This window comes from Mesoplodon densirostris, chromosome 3 (genome assembly GCF_025265405.1).
Source record: "Mesoplodon densirostris isolate mMesDen1 chromosome 3, mMesDen1 primary haplotype, whole genome shotgun sequence".
NCBI classification, from domain to species: domain Eukaryota; kingdom Metazoa; phylum Chordata; class Mammalia; order Artiodactyla; family Ziphiidae; genus Mesoplodon; species Mesoplodon densirostris.
Genome location: NC_082663.1, coordinates 104,141,106 through 104,167,754, shown reverse-complemented (window position 1 = coordinate 104,167,754; position 26,649 = coordinate 104,141,106). Strand labels below are relative to the sequence as shown.

Below are 26,649 nucleotides of genomic sequence, written 5' to 3'. Positions count from 1 at the left end.
TCCATGACTAAACATTAACCCTTTTATATATAAGAAAACTTTTTAGGCCCTTACTCTGAACCAGGTTACATATACTATACACACAATTCTAACTGGACAGGTAGAAGGGACAGATAGATACACTATCAGTGCAAGGTGGTGAAGATAAAGTATATATATTCAAATATGTGATGAAGATAAAGTATATATATTCAAATATGTAAAGGCATTTATCAGAACTGAAAAAAATCAATGTAGTTTATAGACCACTTAGCAAAGGAAAAAGAACCCACTGTGCCTAGCAGCTTGATTAGTAATTCTTAATAGTAGATTGATAATGTCCTGAATGGTCAAAAAAATGCCAAATATTAAGTTTATTAGTTTTTGTTTAAAACAAAAATGTGACAGAGATTCTTTAGAGAGGTTTCTGTTCAACTTTAAACATAAAATTTACATGTTCAAAGAGGTAAACTTCAGTTATATGGAAAATTTCCATGTGTGGAATACTCATTACCTAAAGATGCTAGATAAATCCTAATTAGAATTATTGATAATTATTAGCATAAAACAAGACTTTATTATTGGTAATTTAAGTTCCATTTTTCCCACCAATTTTCTCAGTATTTCGCATTTAGTTAAGTCTTAGTCTTAAAGAGATAATTGGGTTATCTAAAGATGGCTAGTCATATTGGTGTATGTTTTCAGAAAGCATCTTTAAACAGTGCTTCTTTGCATTTGGTTAGAAAAATCCCACATTTTAAAAGAATACCTTTATATCTTTTTTTCTTTTTCTTGGAAGTTTTGAAACTGTTCTAAGGGAAATTACAGTGTTTAGTCAAGGCAGTCTCCTTTTTTTTTTTTTTTTTTTAATTTAAGGAACTATTCATTAGAGCATCATTCTAGGGGATGAAAAGATCTGAATTCTCTTCATGCGTCTCCTAGTGACTAGCTCACTAGCTCTTTGGCACTGCCTCAGTAATTTAGCTCTTCGATCCTCAATTTTCTTACCTATAAATATGAAGGGACTGGGCCAAATAATCTGTAAGTTGTAATAGTATTGGATTTATGAAATTCATACAGTATCAAATTACAGGGACAATAAACAATACTGCATTAAAATTACTTTCATCGATAATCAGGTGTATCTATAATACTCAATTTACATGTTGCATTTTTAAAAATTATTTTCAGTATTTTTATAAACTGACTTTTCCATTTGCCATCCAAAATTTAACAAAAATGTTCTCAAGATACTGGTTTTATAAGAATTTCATACTCCAATAAAGTTTTTGTATATTGTTAATCAGTTGATTTACTGAATTTTTAAGATTACTAGAGATCTTAATTTTCTTCATTATACTTTATGTATTTTCTGAATTTTCTAAATTTTCTAATATAAACATGCCTTAAAGTAAGAAAAAAAGGACACTGAACTTTGCATACTGCTGTTTTAAAGTGGCTATAATTTTTTTTAATACAGCTCAATGATGCTGAAAATAAGTATAAGATTTTGGAAAAAGAGTTCCATCAGTTCAAGGATCAGCAAAGCAGCAAACCAGAAATTCGGCTACAGTCTGAAATAAATCTTCTCACTTTGGAAAAGGTACCCACGTCAATTTATGGCAATTTAACTAGCCTTAATGATAAATTTATAAAATAAAAAATGATACTTGCATACACCATGTAGTAACGTTTAACTGTAGTATTCTGATATCAAACAAGAACATATCAGAGAATTTGAGGCACATGACATTGCCAATACTTGAATCTCATAGCTTTTATCAGCTATAGCCTATACTACAGTCCTTGGTTACAAACAACAGAACTGAGTAAGTAAGTCTTGGACTAAAGGAATTCACACACCTGTCAAGAAAGCTAAGAAACCTGGGGGAAGCACGTCATGGGCCCACCCTGTCATAAAACAGTCCACTCAGGACGCTGCTCTTGGTGCCATGACTGCCGTGTCCCTGCATTCTGTCTCCCCTGATTCTAGTGTTAGGCTGTTGAACTCTCAGTTTTGCAGTAGCCATTGTGAATACCCTGTCTCCGTATTAATGCCCTTTAGATTCACTGTCTCAGATAGGAGCATGCGTTTAAATCACAGGTCTGTACTCTACTCTTAGTTTGGAAGAAGGGATAGCCATCCTCTTTTGCTTTCTGCGGTTGGAAGCCAGGTCCTGACTCTCATTTATATTGGGATTCCCCACAGACAGAAAGTTCAAGTTCTATGCATTACAAAATGTGTAATACCCAACAGACAATCTAAGTGTGACAATATGAGCTCTTGCATTTTGAAGTTTGATAACTTTTAGGCATTATTAAAAAGGTATAGCATACTTAAGAAAATAACAGAGTTAATAATAAACAGGAAAATAAGCTTTAGAAGCTTAAGGATTTGTCATGGCAGCCATTGCCTGTCTGTTCCCACTCAGCGTTGTATTGAAGGCTTCCTTGCCCTGCCTCTTCTGTAGATTCAGCCACTAGGGGACACTAACAGAAGATTGGTAGATAGGAGTTGGGAAGATGCCAGAGTAGTTCTTTCTTCTCTCTCTCTCTCTGCCTCTCTACTTCCCTTATTTTCCCTGGCAGTAGTTACATCTTTTTATGGTTCCATCTCCCACCAGGCATCCCTTCTCCAGCTTCCTTTAGGCAGTCTCCACTGTGGTTCTAGCCCACTGGACATCCCCAGTTTGTGGGTTGCTTGTATTAAGAACTACTATTTCCTGGTACTGTTTTGTAGTCCCTCCTACCTAGGAGAGGTGGGGGCTTCTTGCTGCTGATCACTGGGTTGCCTCACCATATCCTCTTTGGCCTTTCTGCTCTTCCTTTATCTGTTGAAGCAGTTTCCTGTATTAAATTACTTCCGATTTCTAGATTCCTGGCAGGATGCTGATTGATAGAGTTGGTTTTTCATTATCCAGCGAAGATATATGCTATTTATGATACCATGCTAAATGCCATTATGAATGATTCAAAAATGTTCAGGATACCGTCAAGTAAATAGCAGGTTACAGAAGGAGACAAGGAACATACCCAAATAATTATAGCAAAAGGCAAACGAGCAGATATCGTCTAACTTTCTCTTACTAAATGCCATGAGTCCAAAGGGAAAACAAAGTCAACTTCTGAAATCAACACACTAAGTATAAAGAAGGAATGACATTGGATATGGAGCCTAAGAATAGGTGAAACTTTAAATAGGTAAATATGTGGGTGAGTTTATTCCAAAAAGAAGTACTGAACAAAAGTATAAAAAAGATTTAAAAATCTATTGCATATTTGGATAGCTGCTTGACTAGAACCTAGAGTCTAATCATTATAGTAGTATGGTTTACCCATGAACAACATGAGTTTGAACTGTGAGGTTCCACTTATACACAGATTTTTTTCAGAAAATACATTCTACAGTACCACATGACCTGTGGTTGATTGATTCCTCAGATGCAGTACCACATATTCAGAGGGCAAACTGTAAAGTTATAGGCATTTTTTTGACAGCATGGAGGATTAGCATGCATACCCCTGCATTGTGCAAATGTCAGCTGTAGTTTTAAAATAAATGTAGGCCTGATAAGAGAATGCTGGAAATAAAGGTAATTTTCAGCCATATGAGGGAAGACCTTAGATGCTTGCTTAAAGAATTCATATTTCATCTGGTAAGAAAAGTCAAAGATTACTCTCAAATTTATAAGATTGGCTTAATGAATGTTAATAGAAATGAAGATTTTTTTTTTTTTTTTTTTTTTGCGGTATGCAGGCCTCTCACTGTTGTGGCCTCCCCCGTCGCGGAGCACAGGCTCCGGACGCGCAGGCTCCGGACGCGCAGGCCCAGCGGCCATGGCTCACGGGCCCAGCCGCTCCGCGGCATATGGGATCCTCCCAGACCGGGGCACGAACCCGCATCCCCTGCATCGGCAGGCGGACTCTCAACCACTTGCACCACCAGGGAGGCCCTGAAATGAAGATTTTTGATGAACTTTTTTGGAGAGATGGAAGTTGTAGAGAATTCAGATTTTAGACATACTACATTTGAGATGCTAATGCAGTAATCTAAGTGAAGGAGTTAACTAAGTGGTTAAAAAATAAGAAAATACAGTAGGGAGAGAAAAGGGCTAGACAAACAGATTTGAGAGTCATTTGAATAAAGTAACAGCTTACAAGTATATGCAATTGCTTAAGGAGTGTTTAGGAAGGCTAACTGATGATAAAACTTAGGGGGACGTTCAGCTTTGAGAACAATCAAGAGTTGGGGAAGGAGGCTAGTGAGATTTAGAGAAGTAATAAAAACAGTCTAGTGCTGTGCCCAAAAGGAAAGGGGAGTTTAAAGAATGAGGAAGTGAAAGTAATCTCTCATGATGGGCAAGTCAAGAGGGGTTGAGGAAAGACCATGTGTTTGGCAGTTAAGAGGTCACTGCTTTTTAAGAAGCCAAACTGCAGAAGGTTATAGAAAGTTTGGCTTTGAAAAGAAAACAAGAAAAGGGCTTCCCTGGTGGTGCAGTGGTTAAGAATCCACCTGCCAATGCAGGGGACATGGGTTCGAGCCCTGGTCCGGGAAGATCCCACATGCCGAGGAGCAGCTAAGCCCGTGAGCCACAACTACTGAGCCTGTGTGCTGCAACTACTGAAGCCTGCACACCTAGAGCCCGTGCTCCGCAACGAGAAGCCACCGCAGTGAGAAGCCCGCGCACCGCAACGAATAGTAGTCCCCGCTCACCACAGCTAGAGAAAGCCCACGCACAGCAACGACCCAACGCAGCCAAAAATTTTAAAAAAATAATAAAATAATAAATTTCAAAAAACCCCAGAAGACAAGAAAAAATGTACCCCAAGGGCCTAAAGCTCTTGAGAAAAGCTTATTTAGAGGTAGGAAAATCAGAGAATATTTTTAGATTAAGGACAAGAAATTAACAGCAAGGAGAAATTGAAGCTTTAAGAGAGGAGGGGATGGTTGGAGCATAGATATAAAATTTAGCCCTTGATATGACTATTCAAGAGGCAGAAGTGCATATAGAAAATTTGGAGACAAGAATAAGAGTGGTTAAAAAAATTGAGTTGAAAAGGGTATTGTATTAACTGCTTTCTTCTAGCATTTCTGAATTCATTAAATGTTTCTGCAGCTTGTCAAATGCCATGCTATTTTTGGTTCCTCTTCTTACCCCGATATCTATTTAATTGCAAAGTCTTGTTGATTCTGCTTCTTACATATCTGGACAATCTCTTCATTCTCCATTTTTGGCCTTCTCATTTCTCTACCAGTGACCTTGAATTTGAATCAAACTGGACATTTCCCACCCCTTTTGATTAAACCAAATATTAAAGTATTTCTGTTTTTATATTATGAATTATGTGGCCTGCCAGAGATATTTGAAGTATTCAGACAATATCTCATCAGTTCTTTCAAGTTCTCTTAAGTAGGTGTCAAGAGTATTTCCATTTTATCTTGGGGAAATTCAGGGCCAAATATCTCATAATTGGAACAGAGGGCTTATCATATTCATCTTTTCTGAATATATACTAGATAATATCACCATAGAAATAATTGTAAGTGATTTTTAAAAATTTCTTCTTCCAATTACACTTCTACCAAAAGGATAAAAATCACCAAACATATTACAAATATAAACAGCACCATGAACTTGTTAAGGGAAAAAAAAAATGTAACGGAAGCACCTTTATATCAGACCTAATGAATTCATCCACTGTTTTTAAATGCCTAGCAAAAAAAAACAAGGCTTCTCAGCTCTTTTGAACATTCTTTGTAAGTTTTTTTGGAGCCAGAAGAGGGCAGAATCTTATTTCTTAAGCAACAGAGATAAAAGCATAAAAAGGAAGACTTAAGTGAAAAAGTACCTGATTTAGTCTACAACTTCTGGTTATGTCTGATTGAGAGCTTTTTTCTTTTCTGTTTACTTATCTCTTCAGTATAACACAAATATTTCCGTTTTCACTGAAATGGTCTAAAAATAAGTTAACATTAAGATACAGTTTTACCAAATGCAATTCTTGATTCCCTTAAGAAGTGAATAATAGTTTGATGTGCTTTTAGCTAGGAAATGACTTTTAGATGGCTTAAAAACAATTGGAACTTTTAAAAAATAAAATAGGGAAAGCATTATAATTTAGTAATGCATACAGAAGATTAAGACAGAAACTAAATTTGTGTATTTAAGAACATTTAGTGAGTATCTACTGTGTCTTAGGACAAAGGGAAAAATGAGAGAAAAGAAAAGAGTAAAAGTATGTTATCCTTTGGGGACCTCACTTTTTTTTTTTTTTTCTGATGTGGACCATTTTTAAAGTCTTTATTGAATTTGTTACAATATTGCTTTTGTTTTATGTTTTGGTTTTTGGGCTGCGAGGCATGTGGGATCTTAGCTCCCCGACCAGGGATCGAACCCACACCCCCTGCATTGGAAGGTGAAGTCTTAACCACTAGACTGTCAGGGAAGTCCCTGGGACCTCACTTCTAGAAGAGTTTGTAATATAATTGGGGAGATGACTCAGAGAACCTTAAATGACCATATATAATCGAATACCAGGGAATGTGATAGGAACTCTTTGCAATTCAGAAAGAAGTCATTTGGTGTTCAGAATATAGTAGTTTTAAGACAGCTCCATGGAGAGGTAGAATTTGAGCTGAATCTGAAGTTTTAAATAAGCAATGAAGAAAAAGAATCGACAGGCTCAGGAAGTAACTTGGACAAGGTGAATGTAGGGGAGACAAACCCAGTGGTTGGAGTAGAGGGTTTCCTGTTGAGGAATACCAAGAAAGTAGTAGAACAAGTAGGATGGAAATTATATCTCGGAGTGCTTTAACACCTAGGCAGAGGAGTTTAGGCTCAGTCCTGTAGGCAAGTAGCAGCTGTTGTAGATTTTTTAGTAGAGAGTAAATTGATGTAATAGTGATTTGCAGGATTTGTAGATAGAATACGTTTGAGGCTGAGCAGACAAGAGATGAGATAAGCCTGAGCTTAGGGAATGGTAGAAAGAACATAAAAAAATAAAACTGGAAAATAATTTCAAGGGAGAAACCTATAGTTTTTTGTGACACATTGGAACTGGGGAATAGGAAATTAGAGGCAAAGACAATGCCATGCCTCCAGTAGAGAATTAGAGTTGTGGGTATATCAAGGATAGAAACAGGGACATTGAGAATCAGTGAGTCTGTGCTTGGTCTTCACTAGCCTCTGAATTGATTCTAGGTCCTGAGCCAAGTTTTAATTTGAGTCTATAACTTGGCTTATGATTTAAGTCAAAAAAGCCTTCCCAAAGTCTCATATCTACCCACAAAAAGGGCTCTTAACTCGAGGTCTTTGAATGCCCTGAAATTGTGTCAGAATTTTGGCTGTGTACCTTTTTTTGGGAATTGGGTCCATATATTTCTTTAGAACCACAGAGCCATCTGTATCCTTAAAAAAAGTTAGGAATCACTGATTTGGTAGTTTGGGATGAACTAGAAAAATGATGTGTAATGTCTCAGATTTGTTAGCTACAGTTTTTGTTTGTTAAGAATAAAGACATATGTTTTGATTATATATGCATTTTAACTTAGTGTGAACTACTGTGTGAATATCAATGCAAATGTGAGTTATTTTGATAATCATGGCAAAACTGATAAAACCTCCCCAGCTTTTTCTGATGGAGTCAGTTCAGTGGGTATAAATGATCTCTCTAGGTTGTCCTAACCCTCATTCTGAGGCTCGTCCAGGATACTGTACCTTCTCCAAGACCCAGGGACGTGATCACTTTTTTTTTTTTTTTTTTTTTGCGGTATGCGGGCCTCTCACTGTTGTGGCCTCCCCCGTTGCGGAGCACAGGCTCCGGACGCACAGGCTCCGGACGCGCAGGCCCAGCGGCCATGGCTCACGGGCCCAGCCGCTCCGCGGCATATGGGATCCTCCCAGACCGGGGCACGAACCCGTATCCCCTGCATCGGCAGGCGGACTCTCAACCACTTGCGCCACCAGGGAGGCCCGTGATCACTTTTATAATTGAATACTATTCTTTTATCACACAGTTATAAACAGATTTTTCTTTTCCTCTGAGATATGTCCTCTTGTTAAAATTACCAACTAATATGTATAAGTCTTTAGAGCATAAGTGGAAGAGATCATCTTTGATAATCTCAGAGTATTATTCAACTTAAGATGTATGAGTATAGTTGTGAAATGTCAACACATTTAAATCCAAGCACTAGGGATTTGTAAAGCAGAAAAGACCTTGACTCCATGAAGTCATATATTACTTCAGAGAACATTCTGGTCTTTTGTGAAGGGATTTTGGCAATCTGCTTTTCCTTTCATTTTATTTCCTTATGAGCTTTCTGAAGTTTGAATTTTTGGATAGTGTCTTCGATTTTATTTTTCTGCAAAACATTAGAAGTTGTGTGTATGGGAAAAACTAGACTTGATATAAAAAATTAGACCAGTTTAGATTAACAGTATTTTACTGTAATTCATCCATATTATTACCTTATCACTTAAATAGTAAAACTGTCTGTTGGCTACATGAATTTGTTTGGTACTTGGTTTGAAACTTTGAGAGAGTACATTCCAAAACCTAGCCAAGTTGGCTTCAATTCATACACAACAGATTGCCTGCTGCAAGTATAAATAACCGTATTTTAAAAATCAAATCTATTTCGTGCTTTTCTTTATATATTTGAGGAAAAATAGAAAATAAAAGTTAGATGAGTGTTTTTAGGAGCATTATTTTTCTTACTCTTGGGTTTATTTTAACATTCTTAAAATATTTTTGACTTTGTACTCTTAGTAAACTGCCTTCTGATAAAACAGTTCACTGTTTTCATCATTCTATGATTTTTGCCAAAACAGAGTTATAAAAGTATCTCTACAAGCTCTCTTCAATGTAAGACAAAATTCCACATAATGATAGGTCTCCAAAAGGAATAAGTTGGTTTCAAGGTTGAGAGTGTCAGCTAAATGGAATGCTAACAACTGCTTTTTGTTATATATATTTAAAAAAATGTATTTTTCACTCTGTGATCTTTATGTAATATATATGTTTTAAATACATTTATAGTAACTGTCTGGAGGTTAAGACTGATTCAGTTCCTTTTAGTATAGGCCGTTAGGCAGTAAAAATACAACTATATTTTAAACAAGAAAATGTTCATGTGCCATAATATTTACAGTAAATTATATAACAGTTTTAGATGATGTCGTATGTTACACTATATAAACTCTTTTCTTAAGCCAGAGTCTTTGTATATATTATCTTTCAGTTATTGTACACAGTGGTATAGTGTTTCACTTGATATGATTTTAATCACTGTTAGGTTGAACTTGAAAGAAAGTTGGAATCTACAACTAAGTCTAAGCTGCATTACAAGCAGCAGTGGGGACGAGCTTTGAAAGAACTTGCCAGACTTAAACAGGTATGTAGTTTATAGCTAATGATGGATTATTCTTTTTATGTCTTTCTCCCTTGATTTTTTTTTACAAGTTTGCATATTTGGCAATATCTGTTAGGTTCAGATGTCTGTATTTAAATGTCCAGTTCTGTATTTGAGATTAGGCCCCACGCCCCTTTTTTTAATGTGTAAGATCCTCCTTTATAAAAACTAAAACTTCTAGGTCCTTTTTCTTTTCCTTTTCTTTTTTTTAAAGCCAACTATCCTCTTCCCCACAGCAAGTTGGGAATAATTTCTACTTTCACTTTAAAAACTACCATTCTTTTTCTCCTTTTACTTTCACTTATAAAACTACCATCCTTTTCTCCTTAGTATTAATTTCCTTCTATTGGGAGTGCCTTTGGGGGCAGAATTTTAAGAACATATTTTAAAAGTCATTCCTAGGAAGACAGTAATTTATTCATTTAAAAAAAGGGATCATGGGATTTTTGCATAATTTTACAAGAATTTAAAAGTGAGAGTAGTTTCCTAAATTCTTTACATTACTTTTTTTTTTTCCTTCCTGGTACCAGGTAACAAATGCTGTTAGCTTCCTGAGGAATTAACCTTAATTTTGGCTATAATTTTTTCAAATTATTAAGATCAAATAAAATATGAGCAAGATTTTTTTTTTTTTGAATCTCATCTAAACTTTTAAGGATCATTAGTGGTTAGTTTATTCTAAGTTTTGCTTTTCTGAAATGTGTCCATTATATGCTGAATGAAATTTTGGTACGTAGGGTCTCTCAGATTTGTTTTTTTTTTTTTAAGGTGTCTCCCAAACCATCAAATGTCATTAAACATCTTTGTGGTATTGTACTAAATGCTTACCACCTTCATAGAAGAGTATGTACTAGACTGCCTGAGAATAAATAGTGCAATTTGCCTTAACATAGCTTTTAGATGAATTGAGATTGTAAGCATAAGTATAAAATAATATTACACACACTGAATATGTTTTATAGATGCTCACAAGACTAAGGATAGATGAATGAATAATCATATATAGTACTGAGGGCCTCCTGTGTTCAAGGCACTGTCCTAGATTTATAGATATAAGTAAAACATAGATCTTTGCCTCAGGGAGCTTGCAGTTTAGAAATAGGGAAGAAAACTATAAATATAACATTTACTGCCAAATAGTAAGAGCCCTGAAAAGACCTGTACAGAGTACTCAGGAGGGGAAGTACGTCTATTTAATAGAACTTAGAACTTAGGAAAGGTGTCATAGAAGATATTTGAGATGGATCTCTGGAGAATTGGTTGTGATTTAGGAAAGCTGTGGGGAAAATGTTGCATATACAATGAATAGAATGATTATAGCAAGGAGGCACAAAGTCAGAAAGCATAGACTCTCCATGGAGAACAGAGGAGGCCCCATTTTAGAGGTCATTTCAGGAAATAAGGACTAGGTAGCAGTGGGAACATGACAAGGAGATTATTTTAAAAGACATGGTTTTGGTAGATTCTATACAGTACACTATACCTAATCAGAATGCAGAGTGGAAAGTCAAAGATGATGTCAAGGGTTCAAGCCTTAGTGTCTGGAAAGAGAGTTTTCCAGGATTGGAATGATGGTTATTAAGACAAGAAGCTGATTGAGGCATGGGGAGGAGACAGGACTTGCAGATTTGAACATTTTAATTTTTACAGAAAGAAATTCAGCAAGCATTTAGAAATATGGACTGATGTTGGGAGGATGATTGAGCTTAATAACATGAAGGAATCCTTTTGCAGAGGTGATAATTGAAGATGCAGCAGATAGAACTTAGAATTCTTATGTTTAAGGAGGAAGGAAAGCTGATAAGTGCTTGGTATTATGCTAAGCCCTTCATACGTTTTCATTTGATCCTAACCAAGATCCCTATAGAGCAGGTAATATTTCCATTTTATAGATGAAAGAAACAGATTTAGAGACATTAAGTAAGTTGCACACGATCACACAGGTACTAAGTGATAGAGCAAGGATTAGACTCATTTGACTGGAGTGCAGTCTCAGGCTCTTCCTGCTTTATCATGTTATGGTTTAATTCCATAGAAGCCACATAATGAAAGAATTTCAAATAGAACAAAGTGAGCTGTGGAAGACATTAGGGATTTCTGACAGAGTGAGTATTGAAGCAGAAGTCATGATTTGGCCTATCATAAGCAAGGAAAATGACATCACTGACAGATAGACTAGCTCTGGTAATGAGAATTAAAGTGACTTTGAAAGAGAATAAGCTAATACAAAGTCATGATGGCAAGATATTTAAGTTACATTTAGTACTACAGGGAGGAGTCCCTGTGGAATTGGGAGCAAGGAAATAATGTGGTGAGAGTGGCTATTAAAAATAATAGGATACAAATTCTACCGGAGGCAGCATACATAGCAGTTTAGAACATGGCCTTGGAGTCAAGAGAGCTGTATTGAATCTTGGCTATACTTCTTAACTACCTCTGTGACTTGGGGAATATAATTTCTCTGATTAGTCTCCTCATTTGGAAAATGAAAAATCTTACCTCACAGGTTGTTCTGAGAATTAAATGAGTGGTCTGTAAAGCATTTAACACAGTGTTTCGTACATAGTGTATGCTCAATAAATGGTAACTGTTGTTAAAAGGATATGAGCCATAAAGCTATTGTGTAGTATTCTTGGTTTCAGTCATTGGGGACCTAATCAGATGGTAGCTTTGGAATATTGATGAATAGACCAAATATTAGAAGGATTTACGACTGAGTAGCTGAAAAATGACAGACACCAACTAAAAATTGAAAATTTTTAGGTCTCCAAGATAGGAGAATGTTGTTGTTATATAATAGTAGCAGTGGGGAAGTGAGGTTCAATATAGTTTGAGTAATAACAGTACTTTGTAATTTGGATGGTAGATTTAATATAGATGTTCTGTAGAAACTGACATACGGGGAAAAACCTATGTTAGGGCTAATTGTGCAGATATGCAATACTGTCAGTCAGTAGGTGAACTTCCTAAAGTTAGGTGTAAAGAGATGAGAGTGCATTGAGTCTGAAGAAACATCTATAGTTGTTTTATTTGTTCATTTTTCATTCATCAAGTACTTATTGAGAGCCTACTGTGCACCTTGCACAGTGGTAGATGCTCTAGATACAGCAGGTCTCTCCCCACAGCAAACTTAAAGGGCTGATATTTAACAAGAACATGGCAGGGTGGTAAGAAATGCAAATGAAGTTAGCATAAATAATAGAAAATAAGTATTAGAAAAACAAGAGGACAGTGGGTTATTGTATTTTGTCATTCAAAGCTGAGGGAGAAATGGTTCAAAAACGGTGTTTCAACTATCAGTATTAGAAAAAGGAATCCAAACTGGAAAAGTAAAACTGTCACTGTTTGCAGATGACATGATACTATACATAGAAAATCCTAAAGATGCTACCAGAAAACTGCTAGAGCTCATCACTGAATTCGGTAACACTGCAGGATACAAAATTAGTGCACAGAAATCTCTTGCATTTCTATACACCAACACCAAAAGATCAGAAAGAGAAATTAAGGAAACAATCCCATTTACCATCACATTAAATAACTAGGAATAAACCTACCTAAAGACCTGTACTCTGAAAAGTATAAGACATTGATGAAAGAAATTGAAGATGACACAAACAGTTGGAAAGATATACCATGTTCTTGAATTGGAAGAATCAATATTGTGAAAATGACTATACTGCCCAAGGCAATCTACAGATTCAGTGCAATCCCTATCAAATTAGTAATGGCATTTTTCACAGAACTAGAACAAAACTTTAAAAAATTTCTGTGGAAACACAAAAGACCCCAAATAGCCAAAGCAATCTTGAGAAAGAAAAACGGATCTGGAGAAATCATGCTCCCTGACTTCAGACTGTATTACAAAGTTACAGTCATCAAAACAGTATGGTATGGGCTTCCCTGGTGGCGCACGGGTTAAGAGTCCGCCTGCCAATGCAGGGGACACAGGTTCGAGCCCTGGTCCGGGAAGATCCCACATGCCATGGAGCAACTGAGCCCGTGCACCAAAACTACTGAGCCTGTGCTCTAGAGCCCGTGAGCCACAACTGCTGAGCCCACGCACCTAGAGCCCACGCTCTGCAACAAGAGGAGCCACCACAATAAAAAGCCCGCACACTGCAATGAAGACCCAGTGCAGCCAAAAATAAATTAACTAATTAAAAAAAAACACAGTATGGTATTGGCACAAAGACAGAAATATAGATCAAAGGAACAGGATAGAAAGCCCAGAGATAAACCCACGCACCCATGGTCACCTAATCTATGACAAAGGAGGCAAGAATATACAGTGGAGAAAAGACAGTCTCTTCAATAAGTGGTGCTGGGAAAACTGGACAGCTACATGTAAAAGAATGAAATTAGAACACTCCCTAACACCATACACAAAAATAAACTCAAAATGGATTAAACACCTAAATGTAAGGCCAGGTACTGTAAAACTCTTAAAGGAAAACATAGGCAGAACACTCTGACATAAATCACAGCACTATCTTTTTGGATCCACCTCCTAGAGTAATGAAAATGAAAACAAAAATAAACAAATGGGACCTAATCAAACTTAAAAGCTTTTGCACAGCAAAGGAAGCCATAAACAAAATGAAAAGACAACCCACAGAATGAGAGAAAATATTTGCAAACAAAGCAACCGACAAGGGATTAATCTCCAGAATTTACAAACAGCTCATGCAGCTCAATATGAAAAAAACAAACAACCCAATCAAAAACTGGGCAGAAGATCTAAATAGTTCTCCAGTGAAGACATACAGATAGCCAAAAAGTACATGAAAAGAGGCTTAGCATCACTAGTTATTAGAGAAATGCAAATCAAATCTACAGTGAGGTATCACCTCATACCGGTCAGAATGGCCATCATCAAAAAGTCTACAAATAGTAAATGCTGGAGAGGGTGTGGAGGAAAGGGAACCCTACACCTTTGGTGGGAACGTAAGTTGGCATAGCCATTATGGAAAACAGTATGGAGATTCCTTAAAAAACTAAAAATGGAGCTACCATATGATCCAGCAATCCCACTCCTGGGCATATATCTGGAGGAAACCATAATTTGAAAAGATACACGCACCGAGTGTTCATTGCAGCACTATTTACAATAGCCAGGACATGGAAGCAACCTAAATGTCCATTGACAGAGGAAAGCATAAAGAAGATGTGGTACATATGTACAATGGAATATTACTCAGCCATAAAAAAGAATGAAATAATGCCATTTGCAGTAACATGGATGGACCTGAAGATTATCATTCTATATGAAGTCAGAGAAAGACAAATACCATATGATATCACTTATATGTGGAATCTTAAAAAAAAATGATACAAATGAACTTATTTACAAAACAGAAACAGATGCACAGACATAGAAAACAAACTTATGATTACCAAAGGGGAAATGTTGGGGGGAGGGATAAATTAGGAGTTTGGGATTGACTTATACACACTACTATATATAAAATAGATGATCAGCAAGAATATAAGCACAGGATTGTATAGCACAGGGAACTCTACTGAATATTATGTAACAACCTAAATGGGAAGAGAATTTGAAAAAGAATGGACATTATTATATGTATAACTGAATCACTTGGTTGTACACCTGAAACTAACACAACATTGTAAATCAACTGTACTCCAGTATAAAACATTAAAAAAATAATATTAGTATTAGATATGAAATCATTTCAAGTTTTAAAATGGAGAGTAGATTGGGAGGAAGTGGAAGACAGTGCCTACCACTGAAGAAATTTATGCAGCTTACGAAGGATAAGATCTAATGCAGTGGTAATTACAAGGCATTACCAAAGTTAGTAATGAAAAGATGGAAGCCTGTGAGCTGTTGATAGGGCATTTCTTCTGGAGAAATGAGTGATTAATTATCAGCATAATTTCATTATAATTGTTATGTTTCTTATTAAGAAATATCCATGCAAAAATTTATTACTTTGAGTAAATTGATTTTTAAGTTATGTTCATATGTGTATGTTGACAGATGACATTGTTTTCACTGTTTGAGGTGGTTTTTCAAATGTAAGAAAATAATCTTCTGAACAAAACCACCCCAGTTCATGGACTGAGACTCTTAAAAAAAGGTTCAGTTTAAAAGGCTCCCACCCAAGCACCCCTCCTTCCTAACATATGCATTCTCATACACTTTTGCTATCTTCTGGATTTTTCCTTTAATTCATTGTTTTCTATTTACTCTTTTTTCCTAAGTTTTTTCTACCTTCTTGTTTAAAAAGCATTGGCAATGTAATTTTAACTATTTGTGCCTAATAACAGAGGATATCACAAAAGTTCAGATGCCTCTTTTAAGTTACTGTTAAGTGAATTAAGAACAAAAGAAAACACAGTGTTAAATTCCTGGTTCAACTCCAGACTTCTACTTCATGAAAGAAAATAGTCTCATTCTTTGAGTGCAGTAATCTTCATTGCAGACCACTTCTATTTCTTATCCCAGAGACTTTCTGCTTTAGAAACAACACTGTAAACATATTTCAAGGTCACTAGGAATCACTGATGTTCTACAGACCACATTTGAAATGCAACACTTTAAGAAGAAATTTAATAGACCTTGCGATTACCATAGTGAATTGTGTTCTGCCACTGTTTTTGGAAGATTAAAATTAATACCTTTATCAAATAGGCACAATTTATATGTGAAAGTTACTTCAATTTTTTTCTAAAGCTTTTTATTAAAAACACATTGTATTTGAATATAAAATTGGAATCCTCTATCTGCTTTTGTTCAGAGGATTGTTTGTGCAACTTCTTGTTTAAATTGGATTAGTACCATGTTAATTTTACATTGCCTCTGGTGAATAGCCACGGGGCTATAATCTCTGCCAGTAATTTGTCACAGCAAAATCCTCTGGAGGGCCATACAAAACATTTGTGTAGTACAGATTAGACGGCGAAAGCCATATCTTAGATTGTTAATAAATGTTAATGACAAAACCCAGCTGGTAAAGCTTGGAAATAAGACCTAATGCTCCGTGCCTGTTGCCAAAAGAATGTTTAAACAGAGATTTCCATTACTCAAAGGTGACCCAGTATAGTCAATTTGTGAATTTAAAAAATCATAATCTTCCAATTATTTGGAAAAAAAAACCTTTTCTTCTGATTCACAAGCATAAAAGCCTGTGTTTCCATGTTGTAAACTTTTTTGTACTTGGGTAAGTGGGTAGGCAACAGCTGTAATATATAAATAAGTGTAACATAAAATGGGTCCTAATTTAGAAGACAAGGAAACGATATCCATACAGTCTGGATTTGCTACCTTTGGTATGATGTATAACACTGACTTTAAAGAGTTCTGGTTGTTAGACATTTAAGGGGTAATTTAGTTTCTTTTTTTCCCATCTCCAAGTTAAGATTGTTACTTCACTGTGTTCTAAGTACCATATTTATTTTAAAACATTTCTTGACACCTTAGAATATAGTTATGGAGGAAGAATAACAGCCACTACTTTTTAAAAATAAATGAATCATTGTTAAAAGGTATGAATTTGTTGTTCTGGGAAATTTAACATTTTTATCATGTCTCATACATTAAAACTAGGTAGGTTTGTTCACAGGACAGGAAACAGAACTAAGATTTTGGGTAGGATGTGAGTCCCTTACCATATTTGTGCACAGTAGATCTGTTTAAAACTAAGCTGATATATTTAGTTAAAACAACACAGACTTCATTGGCTGACATCAGCACTATCTTGTCCAGCCTCCTGCTTATCCACTCAGAGTAATTAATTTGATTAATTTACAAGTAATTTAGCCAAGGATGGGATGTAAATCTTTGTTTAAGAAAACAGTTGGAAGTCCAAGTCTTGGTTAAAAACTGTGTCTTGAAACCATCCAGGCCCTCCTACTGACTTGTCAGCTCTGGGTTATTTTCAGAAAACTTGACTTGAGCTCCTTAGTTTAGCTGTAAGTTTTTTCCCACAGACTTACATGGTATGTGTGAGTGGGAGAGTAAGTAGTGGCCACGTTTTAGCCGCTGTTTAGTCTAGTTTATGCATGTTTACATCTCCTCTCTGGATTTATAGGCAGCCAAGGCAAAATAAAGATTATACTCACTTGATTGAGGAGCCTTTAACCCAGAGCACCTGGCAGCAGAGAGGATTTCTTCCTCTAACCTCTAATTTTTGTGTGTGCATGTGTGATTATTATTAATGATGTATACTTGATTAAAAATTCAAGGCATTTAAAGGATTTTCTTATGTTTAAGAATTAAAATGTTTCAAGTTTTATAAAGTTAGTTTTACAAAATAACCTAAAATTAAATAATTGACCATTTTTTTCCTGTTTGCAATTATATTTGCTTAGTGTAAAAGAAATCCAAATTTTGAAGCATCATAACATAGAAAAATAATAGTCACTGGTAACCTTATCACCTCCTCAGCCATAGATAACAATTTGGTGTATCCTTGTCTGGATTTCTTTTCCTTTATTTTTTAATAATTACTCTTTAAATGAAATATATCATACATTCCAAAGAGGGGGGAAAAAAGAAGATTCTTCTGCACTTCAACCCCCACCTTCTAGTGTAAGAAACAGCATTATCAGTGCTCCTTGTGCCTTTTCTAACCTGCATCCTCTCCACAGGTAACTACTTAGCTGAATTTGGTATTTATTGTTCCTTTGCTTTTCTTTATAAGCTTACAAGGTATGAAAAATAATAGTAAACAACAGTTTACTTTTGTATGTTTTTAAACTTTATATACATGGAAATATTCTCTGAATCATTCTTCTGTGACTACCTTGTGTGATTCAAAATTTAACTATTTTGATGCAGTAGCTAAAGTTTATTTTTTATTGCTTTATAAAACTTAAACATGAATATTCTAAGTTTTCTCATAATAAGACAACAGTGAAATATTTTATACATTTATACATTAAAATTTTTCTCTAGTGTTTATATCTAAAAATAGAACTTCTGGTCATAGGGTTCATTCATTTCTTCTGCTTCACTAAATGTTGTGAAATTACTTTCCAAAGTGGTTGTACAAATCTGCAGTTCCCAAGAATGGTGTATAATTGTTGTTATTCTTCACAACATGTCTAACACTTGGCTGTTATCAGATGTATTAATTTTTTCCAGTTTGGTGGGTCTGAAATCATATCACTCTGTGGCTTAAATTTTCATTTCCCTGATTATTGACTTTGAGCATCTTTTCATTTGTTTATTAGTCTTGCATGTGGAATGTCTTATTGTCTTTTGCTCAACAGAAATAAATCAACAGATTTTGGAATCACCAGACACAAAGTTAGAGGTAACTACTAGAAAATAGGTGATATGATGGAGAAATGTATTAGAGAAGTAGAACCTTTTCAATCATATAGACATTCTGGAACTGAAAAGTATCACAAATGAATTGTAAGATTCAATAGATGAATTAACAGCAGAACCTAGGATATGTGAACTGAAAATAAACCAATAAAAAGTATCCAAACTGGAACAGAGAAAAGGATGGAAAATACAACAAATAACATAAGTGACATACAGGATAGGGTATATGAGACTGACTACTTTTTGTGTAGCCATAGACCCCTGTCTTAGTCTGTTTGGGCTGCTGTAACCTGGGCTGCTGTAACCAAATAGCACAGACTAGATGGTTTTAAACAACAGAAATTTGTTTCTCACATTTCTGAAGGCTGGAAGTCTGAGATCAAAGTGTACACATGGGCAAGTCCTGTGTCTGGAGAGGTCCCACTTCCCAGTTCATAAATGGCCATCTTTCCACTGTCTTCACATAATAGAAGAACTAGAGAACTCTACTGGGTCTCTTTTATAAATAATTTAAAATAGTCAAACTACTAGAGCTCATTAATGAATTTGGTAAAGTGGCAGGATACAAAATTAATACACAGAAATCTCTTGCATTCCTATACACTAACAATGAAAGATCAGAAGAGAAATTAAGGAAACAATCCCATTTACCATCGCATCAAAAAGAATAAAATACCCAGGAATAAACCTACCTAAGGAGGCAAAAGACCTGTACTCAGAAAACTGTAAGATACAGATGAAAGAAATCAAAGATGACACAAAGAGATGGAAAGATATACCACGTTCTTGGATCGGAAGAATCAATATTGTCAAAATGACTATACTACCCAAGGCAATCTACAGATTCAGTGCAACCCCTGTCAAATTACCAATAGCATTTTTCACCGAATTAGAACCAAAAAATTTACAATTTCTGCAGAAACACAAAAGGCCCCAAATAGCCAAAGTAATCTTGAGAAAGAAAAACGGAGCTGGGGGAATCAGATTCCCTGACTTCGGACTATACTACAAAGCTACAGTCATCAAAACGGTATGGTACTGGCACAAAGACAAATATAGATGAATGGAACAGGATAGAAAGTCCAGAGATAAACCCATGCACCCATGGTCACCTAATTTATGACAAAGGAGGCAAGAATATACAATGGAGAAAAGACAGTCTCTTCAATAAGTGGTGCTGGGAAGACTGGGCAGCTGCATGTAAAAGAATGAAATTAGAACATTCTCTAACACCATACACAAAAATAAACTCAAAATGGATTAAACACCTAAATGTAAGACCGGACACTATAAAACTCTTAGAGGAAAACATAGGCAGAAACTCTCTGACATAACTGGCAGCAGTATCTTTTCAGATCCACCACCTAGTGGAATGAAGATGAAAACAAAAATAAACAAATGGGGGCTTCCCTGGTGGCGCAGTGGTTGAGAGTCCGCCTGCCGATGCAGGGGATACGGGTTCGTGCCCCGGTCTGGGAAGATCCCACATGCCGCGGAGAGGCTGGGCCCGTGAGCCATGGCCGCTGGGCCTGTGCGTCCGGAGCCTGTGCTCCGCAATGGGGGAGGCCACAACAGTGAGAGGCCCGCGTACAGCAAAAAAAAAATAAAAATAAAAAAATAATAAAAAAATGGGACCTAATCAAACTTAAAAGCTTTTGCACAGCAAAGGAAACCATAAATAAAAGGAAAAGACAACCCACAGAATGGGAGAAAATATTTGCAAATGAAGCTACTGACAAGGGATTAATCTCCAGAATTTACAAACAGCTCATGCAGCTCAATATGAAAAAAAAAAAAAACCCCAATCAAAAAATGGGCAGAAGATCTGAATAGACAGTTCTCCAAGGAAGAAATACACATGGCCAAAAAGTACATGAAAAGAGGCTCAACATCACTAGTTATTAGAGAAATGCAAATCAAAACTACAATGAGGCATCACCTCACACTGGTCAGAATGGCCATCATAAAAATGTCTACAAACAATAAATGCTGGAGAGGGTGTAGAGATAGAGAAAAGGGAATCCTCCTACACTGTTGGTTGCAATGTAAATTGGTACAACCACTATAGAAAACAGTATGGAGGTTACTTAAAAAGCAGCTATCATGTGATCCAGCAACCCCACTCTTGGGCATATATCTGGAGAAAACCATAATTCGAAAAGATATATGCACTGAGTGTTCATTGCAGCACTATTTACAATAGCCAGGACACATGGAAGCAACCCAAATGTCCATTGACAGAGGAAAGGATAAAGAAGATGTGGTACATAAGTACAATGGAATATTACTCAGCCATAAAAAATGAAATAATGCCATTTGCAGCAACATGAATGGACCTAGAGATTGTCATACTGAGTGAAGTAAGTCAGAGAAAGAAAAAGATCATATGATATCACTTATATGTGGAATCTAAAAAAATGGTACAAATGAACTTATTTACAAAACAGAAATAGAGTCATAGTTATAGAAAACAAACATGGTTGCCAGGGGGAAAGGGGGAAGGAGGGGTAAGTTAGAAGTTTGGGATTGACATATACACACTACTATATATAAAATAGTTAACAAATAAGAACCTACTGTATAGAACAGGGAAGTCTACTCAGTACTCTGTAATGACCTATATGGGAAAAGAATCTAAAAACGAGTGGATATATGTATATGTATAGCTGATTCACTTTGCTGTAGAGCAGAAACTAACACAACATTGTAAATCAACTGTAGTCCAATAAAAATTAACTAAAAAAAAAAAAAAAATAGCCCCAAAGCAAAGAAAATATTTAAAGCCATGGAGGAAGAGGGAAACGTTTCCTTCACAGGAGCAACAATGAGGTTGGCAGATGAACTTTCAGCAGTAGTAAAGGAATTCATAAAACAGTGGAATAACATCCTTAAAGTACAGAAAGGAAGTAAGTAATGGCCCACCTAAATTCAGTATCCAGTGAAAATGTACTTCATTATTGAAAGCAACATAAGACTTTCAGACTAACAAAAATTGGGAGAAAACAATAATCACAGTATTTGTTGGGTTTAAAATATAGAGAGAATTAAAATTCATGGCAAATAATAGTACAAAAGATATGAAGGGATAAGTAGAGTTAAAATGCTTAAAGTATGTTGCATTGTGAAGTTGTAAAGGTCCTAATTTCTATGTAAAAGAAGAGCAAAAATAAGCTGATAGAAGGGAAAAATAGAATGACATAAAATATTAGATTAATCTAAAAAAGGACAAAAGGAGAGAAGCAACATAAAATAGATGGCAGAAGTAGAAAATAGTAATATGTAAAGATTTAAACCCATATATATCACCCATTTCTTTAAATATAAATGGACTGAATACCATTATTAAAGACATATTCAACTAAAACCTGAATTAAAAAAACAACAGTATGTGCCTTAAATATAAGGATGCTTTAACTATAAGAGTACAAAATGGTTGAATTTAAAAAGAGGGGAAATTGTATATTACATTAATATTAACCCACAGAGCTTAGACTCTAGGGCAAGAGGCATTACTGTAGATTAAGAGAGTTTTCATAATCATAAAAGGGTCAGTCACCTAGAAGTTGACAACAATTCTACATTGAGTGTTCCTGGTAACAGCCACAAATTTATATAAAGCAAAAATTAATAGAACTAAAAGGAGAAATGGACAAACGCATAATAGTAGATTTTACCGTAACTCTCCTGGGAACTGATAGAGCAAACCAACAATGGATAATAAGATTTAGAAGATCTAGATGACCTAACCATTGTTATATGTAGAATACTTCATCAAAAAAGTCCCAGGGGGTTTCCCTGGTGGTGCAGTGGTTGAGAATCTGCCTGCTAATGCAGAGGACACGGGTTCAAGCCCTGGTCTGGGAGGATCCCACATGCCGCGGAGCAACTAGGCCCGTGAGCCACAACTACTGAGCCTGCGCGTCTGGAGCCTGTGCTCTGCAACAAGAGAGGCCGTGATAGTGAGAGGCCCATGAACCACGATGAAGAGTGGCCCCTGCTTGCCACAACTAGAGAAAGCCCTCTCACAGAAATGAAGACCCAACACAGCCATAAATAAATAAATAGATAGATAGCCAAGCATTTGAAGCCCTTTAAAAAAAAAACAAGTCCCAGGATACACATCATTTTCTAGTGCACTGGAACATTTAGCTAAATTGCTCATATGCTGAATCGAACAGCAATTCTAAACAAATTTCAGAGGATTGTAATTCAGAATATGTTCTCTGAGCACAATGAGATTAAGCTAGAAATTAGTAATAAAAAGATAATAAGTATCCCCCATGATTGAAATAGTACACTTCTTATAACCCATGGCTAAATTGGAGACCACAAATGAAATTAGAAAATGTTTTGAACTAAATAATTAAAACATGTCAAGACATGAGCTTTAATGAAAATTGTGCTTAAGGAGATTTATAGCGTCCGGTTCACTTGAAAAATATCAATAAGAAAAGCATGAAATCTGTTCTCTAAATATCCCTTTCAAACAGTAAGCAATTAGGAGGAAGGAAGTAATCAAAATGAGTAAAAATTGATGAAATATGGGGAAAATGTACAGCAAAATCAACAAAGTTGTCAAAGAGTGTTCAAGGACCAAAACAATAGGCAGTAACTCCCAATATCAAGGTTTAAAAAAAATGGGACAGGGCTACAGATCCACAGACATTTAAGGAGATAAAAGAATGGTATGAAATTTTTATGTGAATATGAGACACAGAACTCACAAAACCAATACAAAAAGAAACAGATAATAGAAGTAGTCATGTAGCTATTAGAGAAATTTAATATGTAATGAAAAACCTTCACCAAAAGAAGGCTCCAGACCTAAATGGCTTCACGTTTCAATTTTAGTAAACATTTTAGAAAGACCACTAATCTTACACAAACTGTTTCAGAAACTATGAAGAGAGAATACTTCTCACTTTTTAAAAAAATGAGACCAGCATTATCTTGATCCTAAAATCTGACAAGGACATTATAAGAAAATTAATTGGCCAATCTCATGAACATAGATATAAAACTTGTAAGCATCACAACTAAGTTTATTTATTAAACAAAGGAGAAGTTGACTATTTATCCCCTTAAAAAATAAAGGAGGACTTCCCTGGTGGCACAGTGGTCAAGAATCCGCCTGCCAGTGCAGGGAGCACGGGTTCGAGCCCTGGTCCGGGAAGATCCCACATGCCACAGAGTAACTAAGCCCGTGTGCCACAACTACTGAGCCTGCGGTCTAGAGCCCGTGAGCCACAACTACTGAGCCCACGTGCTGCAACTACTGAAGCCTGTGCACCTAGAGCCTGAGCTACGAAACTCGGAGAAGCTACTGCAGTGAGAAGCCCACTCACCACAACTAGAGAAAGCCCTCACGCAGCAATGAAGACCCAACAACAAAGACCCAATGCAGCCAAAAATAAATATATTTATAAAAGAAAAAATAAAGGAGAAGAAATCAAATGCTCCTATCAAAAATGCAGAAAAAGTCAGTACCCATTCATAGTAACAATTCTTAGCAAACTAAGAATGTAGGGGAAATTTCTTAATCTAATAAAACCTACCAAAAAATATTTCTTAAAGGTTTTCCTCTGAAATCAGGAATGAGAGAAAAATGCCCTCTATTATCATTTCTTAATATTGTACTAGAGGTTCTATCCAGTGTAACAGGCCGAGAGAGAAAGGGTCTATCATCTGGAAAGGAAAAAGTAAAACTGTTGTCATTTGCAGATGACAGTTGTTATGTACATAGAAAACCAGAAAGTATCTACAGATGACCTATTAGAATTAATAAGTGAGTTTAGCAAGTTTACTGGAAACAAAATGAGTATGTAAATATCAATTTAAATTCTCTATACCAGAGACAGACAACAGAAGTTTTAAAACTCTGCCATTTGCAGTAGCATTTAAAAACTTGAAACTCCTAGGTGCACATTCAAAGAAAGATGCTACTCAGTATATAGAGAAGTATAAAATATTGTTAAACAAAATTTTAAAAGACCTGAATAATTGGAGAGGTAAACTGTGTTCACTGTTTGAAGAATTAATATTGTAAAGATAATGGTTTTGGCCAAATTGATTTGTAGATTCAGCATAATCATAAGCAGTTCCAGCAGGCCTTGTTTTTTCAACCCTAGAAATTGATATTTATATGAAAATACACAAGTCAAGAATAACTAAGAATTTTGAAGACAGAAGACATACTATCAAATATCCAGAGTTACTGTTACAAAAGTTACAGTAATTAAGACAGTGAAGTTTAACGGAAGGATAGAGAATCCAGAAACAACTCATACATCAAAGGACAGAGGTGATGTATAACAGGTGGCACTGCCAAGCAGTGGGGGGAAAGTTGTTTTCCAGTAAATGTTGCTAAGTCAATTGGAGCTCTGTATGCAGAGAAGAAGAAACTTGATCTCACCATACACAAAACCAATTGCATGAGTTTTTGATAAATGAAGCTTCAAGAAGGTAATGTAAACTAGTGTCTTCAAAACAGGCACTTAGGGACTTCCCTGGTGGCACAGTGGATAAGACCCCACGCTACCAATGCAGGGGGCCTGGGCTCGATCCCTGGTCAGGGAACTAGATCCCACATGCGTGCCACAACTAAGACCCCATACAACCAAATAAATAAATAAAAACAAGAAACAAAAAACTGAGGCAGACACAAAGACAGACAGATAAATTTGGACCATATTAGAATTAAGTAAACAACACCATTAAAGTAAAAGGCAAGACAAAGACTAGTGGAAAATATTTACAATTTAAATAATTGACAAAGGATTTATCTAGTATATGTAAAGAACCACACACATATCAATGAGGAAGGATGGACTGCCAAGTAGAGCAAAGGGCCAAATGGTTGAACAGGAACTTTACAGAATAACAATGCCATTAAAAATATTAAAACACGTTCAACCTCATTAGTATTTGAAAAAATACAAAATAAAATCATGAGATACCACTACATAAGTTATCAGAATGGTTTAAATGAAAAAAAAAAAAAGAAAAAACTGACATTACCCAGTTTTGGCAAGAGTATAGAGCACTGGAATGCTTACATGGGAGTGTAAATTAGTACTGCTACTGTAAAAACAGACCATATTTACTAACATTGAAATTCTTATACCCAATGACCCAGCAGTTTGAATTGCAGGTATATACTCAGTAGAAATGCATACAGAAGTCCATGAATGTACAATAATGTTCACATCAGCTTTATAATACAAAACTGGAAACTAACGCAAGTGCCCCTCGGCAGTGGAATGAAAAGACTGTATATTCATCCAATAGAATGCTAAGTAGTACTGTGAATCATCAACTACACATAATACGAACGGATCTGAAAAAATGTTTAGCGAAAGAAGCCAGACATAAACTTACACTGTACAGTTCCACGTACACAAAGTTCAAAGCAATGAAAACTTATTCATGGTGTTAGAAATTAGTCCTATCTTTGGTGAAGGATGAGTGGTCAGTGACTTGGGCAGGAACACAGAGGGGCTTCTGGGGTTATGATAATCTCCTGTTTCTTGTTCTGGATGGTGGTTATGGGAGTAGTTCACTTTGTAAAATTTGACCAAAGTGCACCTTTATGATTTGGTAGTTTTGTTATTACTCAGTAAATGTTTCTTTTTTAAAAAAGATGATGTTACCTATTGATCCAAGCTTTCCCATTTAGGGGTTCTGTTCTAAAGAAAGAAAAGCACTTGTGGTCCCTAAGGAAATATAGAGAGAGATTCATGAGCTAACTATGTTAGATGACAGGATGTCTTACTGCAGCATTCCAAAATGTCTGTTATTGAGAGGGTGGTTGACTAAATCATGGAATATCCATTGTGTGGAATGTCACACATTTATATAAAAGATTTTATCATGTGCATAGATTTCTAAGTAAGCCTTGAGAAAAGAGTGGAAAGGCATATTATTTCTTGAGGTAGGAGTGGAGTTACTAGTACAG

At 35.8% G+C, this 26,649-nt stretch overlaps 1 protein-coding gene across 1 annotated transcript in view; it reads left to right on the top strand.

The window, feature by feature from the left end:
* CEP120 (centrosomal protein 120) overlaps nucleotides 1-26,649 on the top strand; it is an 80,880-nt gene that overhangs the window by 47,944 nt on the left and 6,287 nt on the right. The window contains exons 17-18 of the mRNA XM_060093287.1: nucleotides 1,460-1,582; nucleotides 9,278-9,376. Coding sequence (XP_059949270.1) covers nucleotides 1,460-1,582; nucleotides 9,278-9,376 — 222 coding nt within the window. The remainder of the gene's footprint in view (nucleotides 1-1,459; nucleotides 1,583-9,277; nucleotides 9,377-26,649) is intronic.